General features: G+C 42.4%; 1 gene segment (V, D, J or C); it reads left to right on the top strand.

Moving 5' to 3' along the window:
- The first annotated feature begins 1,397 nt into the window (after nucleotides 1-1,397).
- On the top strand, nucleotides 1,398-3,404 carry LOC129563465 (T cell receptor alpha variable 26-1-like). The segment is given in 2 exon segments: nucleotides 1,398-1,604; nucleotides 2,387-3,404. Coding segments are annotated over 2 exon segments (408 nt in total).
- Nucleotides 3,405-3,646: the final 242 nt, after the last annotated feature.

The raw sequence follows: 3,646 nt of genomic DNA, 5'->3' as shown, positions 1-3,646 counted from the left end.
AGAAATAGATTTAAGGGACTAGATCTGATAGATAGAGTGCCTGATGAACTCTGGATGGAGGTTCGTGACATTGTACAGGAGACAGGGACCAAGACCATCCCCATGGAAAAGAAATGCAAAAGAGCGAAATGGCTGTCTGAGGAGGCCTTACAAATAGCTGTGAAAAGAAGAGAGGCGAAAAGCAAAGGAGAAAAGGAAAGATGGAGTGTTTAGGACCAAGAAAATACAGATGAGTACAGAGGTAATACAAGTAAGATGTGTGTACTGTGTGTTAAGATGCTTCAGTCGTGTCTGACTCTGCGAGTCATGGACTGTAGCCAACCAGGCTCCTCTTTCCAATGAATTTTCCAGGCAGAATATTGGGTTGCCATGGACCCTTCTCCAGGGGATCTTCCTGATCCGGTGATTGAACCTGGGTCTCTTAAGTCTCCTGCATTGGTAGGTGAGTTCTTTACCACTACGTCACCTGGGAAGCCCATTTACCTGCAAACTTTAGGGTTTTTCAAAAAGTTGCTTGCTGACTTTTGGTCCGGATTTAGATCTGCAGTTCCTCTATTCAGTCACAAGAGGGGGCTGATTCATCTGAAAGCAGTGTTTCTTTCTGGGCGAAGGGAACGGAAATTTATGTTTCATTGATGTGCCCCCCAAAAGGAAAAATGACATACTTTCACCTTATTTAGACAACTTGTGCTTTATTATCCCTTGCTGAATGTGTGTGGTCAAGGATTCAGGTTAGCCCACTAGCCTAAGCCCTTTCCAAGTACCTTCCTAACACACTTTCCCATTTCCCTGATCCGATTATGCCTTCCCTTTTCTATTCCTGATAACCTTTATCCCCTCCTCCAACTTTTTCTACCACTCACACCCACATCCACCCCACCTTCACGTTGTTTTCCTTCATTTCTGTCTATTCCTCTGTGTTAGCATCCTTGCTGCACAGCATCCATAGCATAGGCATAGGGAGCGTGAGGATTAAGGACCACTGTTCAAGAAGGAGATGAACACCATCTATGTCAATCAGTTAGTTTATCAAGAACGTGTAGGTATTAGTCTCAATGTTATTAACTTTTCCTGTCTCCCAGAGCACATCACTGCCTACTTTTGAATCTCCCATTAATTTTCTAGAATGTGGATGGAAATTTTCATAATTTTACAACACAGAGCTCAGTACATTTTTCTGGGATTAATCATTGTGTTCCTCAAGCTTCATGGAGCATCAGCCAGTTTCTTAAGAAACAAATGAAAGACCAATGTTTGTGCATTGACACATCATTGTGATCGGTGTTCCTTTTCTTGAGTCAGGCTTTAAAATTCATAGAGGGTTTCACTGTGACTGGAGATGTTTCACCATTTTTTGGGGACATGACTAAAACCGGGGAGGAAGACATAGATAAGGAGCTGTTTGATCATTGGCTGAGAAGGTCCTGGCAACAACACAGCAGTCTCTGCACTGGTTGCAAGTTTTTACTGACAGCTGTTGCCTCTGTTCTCTGGAACCTCCTCAAGTCAAGGATCAGACACAAGTCTGAGTTCTGAGCCCATGGTCCTAGCTTGTCCCTGAAGTATGAGGCTGGTGACTGGAGTAACTGTGTTCCTGACCTTGGGTAAGTGTTGTGTGTCTGCAAGGGATGACTTTGAGGGCAAAGGGCCACAAAGAGTCACTTACTCTCTATTCCTCTCCCTGTGCTTTATTCAGCATTATAGCGATGGAACTGAGAAATGATCTGTGGGTTTGCTAAAAAGGCCAGTCTTCTACACTACAGTTTAAATCATAGCCACGATACCAGATGAGTCCTTAGTAGCAAGCAGGTTATAAGAATTCTCTGGGCTTATTAAGCCAAGGACCCATGGAACAAAGCCTATGGAATCTCTGATTCTTGCCACATATCTTTGGTCTCTATAATTTTGTTGTTGTTGTCCAGTTGCTAAGTTGTATCCAACTTTTTACGACCAAATGGACATCAGTATGCCACGGTCCTCTGTCCTCTACTGTCTCCTGGAGTATGCTCAAATTCATGTCCATTGAGACGGTGATGCTGTTTAACCATCTCATCCTCTGATGCCCCCTTCTCCTTTTGCCTTCAATCTTTCCCAGAATCAGGGTATTTTCCAATGAGGCAGCTCTTCTCATCAGGTGGACAAAGTGTTGGAGCTTCAGTTTCAGCATCAGTCTGTCCAATGAATATTTAGGGTTCATTTCCTTCAAGATAACTGGTTTGATTTCCTTGCAGTCCAATAATGAACATCAACAATATTTTTACAGGACATAAGTAGAAACACTGGAGTAGGGGTTAGGGCCAGACAGTTACAGAAGGCTTATGCCTTTGATTCCATAGAATTACAATGATTTGTGCTCTGGAGTTAATTTGATTTCTTAACCCACCAGGGAATGTGTTTGATGCTAAGACCACGCAGCCCAGCTCCATGGATTGTCCTGAAGGAGAAGATATAAACCTGCCTTGTAACCACTCTACCATTGGTGGAAATGAATATATACATTGGTATCGGCAAAATCCCAGTCAGAGTCCAGAGTATGTCATTCATGGCTTACGAGACACAGTGAACAGCAGCATGGCCTCTCTGACCATTGCTTCAGACAGAAAGTCCAGCACCTTGGTCCTGCCCCAGGTCACCCTGAGAGACGCCGCTGTGTACTACTGCATCGTGAGAGGGGCACACTGGGACAGACGGGGCTGCACCTGTGCGGTATCTCTGGTGGGAAGAAGCGGGGACAGAGTGGGGGAGCAGTCATGAGAGCAAATCTAGAGTCATCTGGAAGGAGAGTCAGAGAGCAGTAAGAGATGAGGAAAATGAGGGGAAGGCGAAGGGGAGAAGATGCATAAAGAAAAGGACAAGGAAGAAGTGCTTCATTGACTGATGTGGCTGAGACGAATTATGGATATACTAAGAATCCTAATTGCAACATATAAATTAAGTGAGAAGCATTATCAATTTTTCAAGGTTCTTCCTCGTGTCAATAAAATGTTAGTTCCAGTGTGTTAGTCTTCACCTAAAAGTGAGAAAAATACAAATAGTTCTCCTTGTTCCAAAGACTTCTTTCATGTCTGACTCTTTGCCAACTCAAGCACTGTAGCCCTCCAGGCTCCTCTGTCCATGGGATTTTCTAGGCAAGAATACTGGAGTGGGTTGCCATTCCCTCTCCAGAAGATCTTCCCAATCCAGGGATCAAATCTGGTCTCCTTTGTCTCCTGCATTGTAGGTGGATTCTTTACCACTGTGCCACCTGGGAAGTGGTCCAATTTATTCTTTATAATGTCTATGTAGTACTCTGAAATATTCTATTATTAACTATTTTTCCATTAATAAATATTTGTTTTTATTACTGTGCTATCCTAGAGTGTTGTTTTTATATAGCTTTGTAGATTGAATTTTGTATGTATGGAGACATGACTATTTTAATGGAATTTCTGAAACTAAAATGGCTGATTGCAAAACAAGGTGCATTTAATATTTTTTTGATAAAGTGACAACTTTCTATTCAAGTGGTATAAACAGTTATACTTCAACCAACAGGGAGTGAGAAGGTGCTGTTTGCATCTTCTAAAAATTGAGAATTATCAGCCTTTTTTATTTTAGCAATCCAAATGTACTTTATCTAAAGCATTTTACTGATCCCTAGTGCTTT

Source organism: Moschus berezovskii, chromosome 9, assembly GCF_049115385.1.
Source record: "Moschus berezovskii isolate FMDL1 chromosome 9, NW_MosBer_1.0, whole genome shotgun sequence".
Taxonomy (NCBI): Eukaryota; Metazoa; Chordata; class Mammalia; order Artiodactyla; family Moschidae; genus Moschus; species Moschus berezovskii.
The sequence above is the reverse complement of the archived record's forward strand: the minus strand, read 5'-3'. Positions and strand labels throughout refer to the sequence as shown.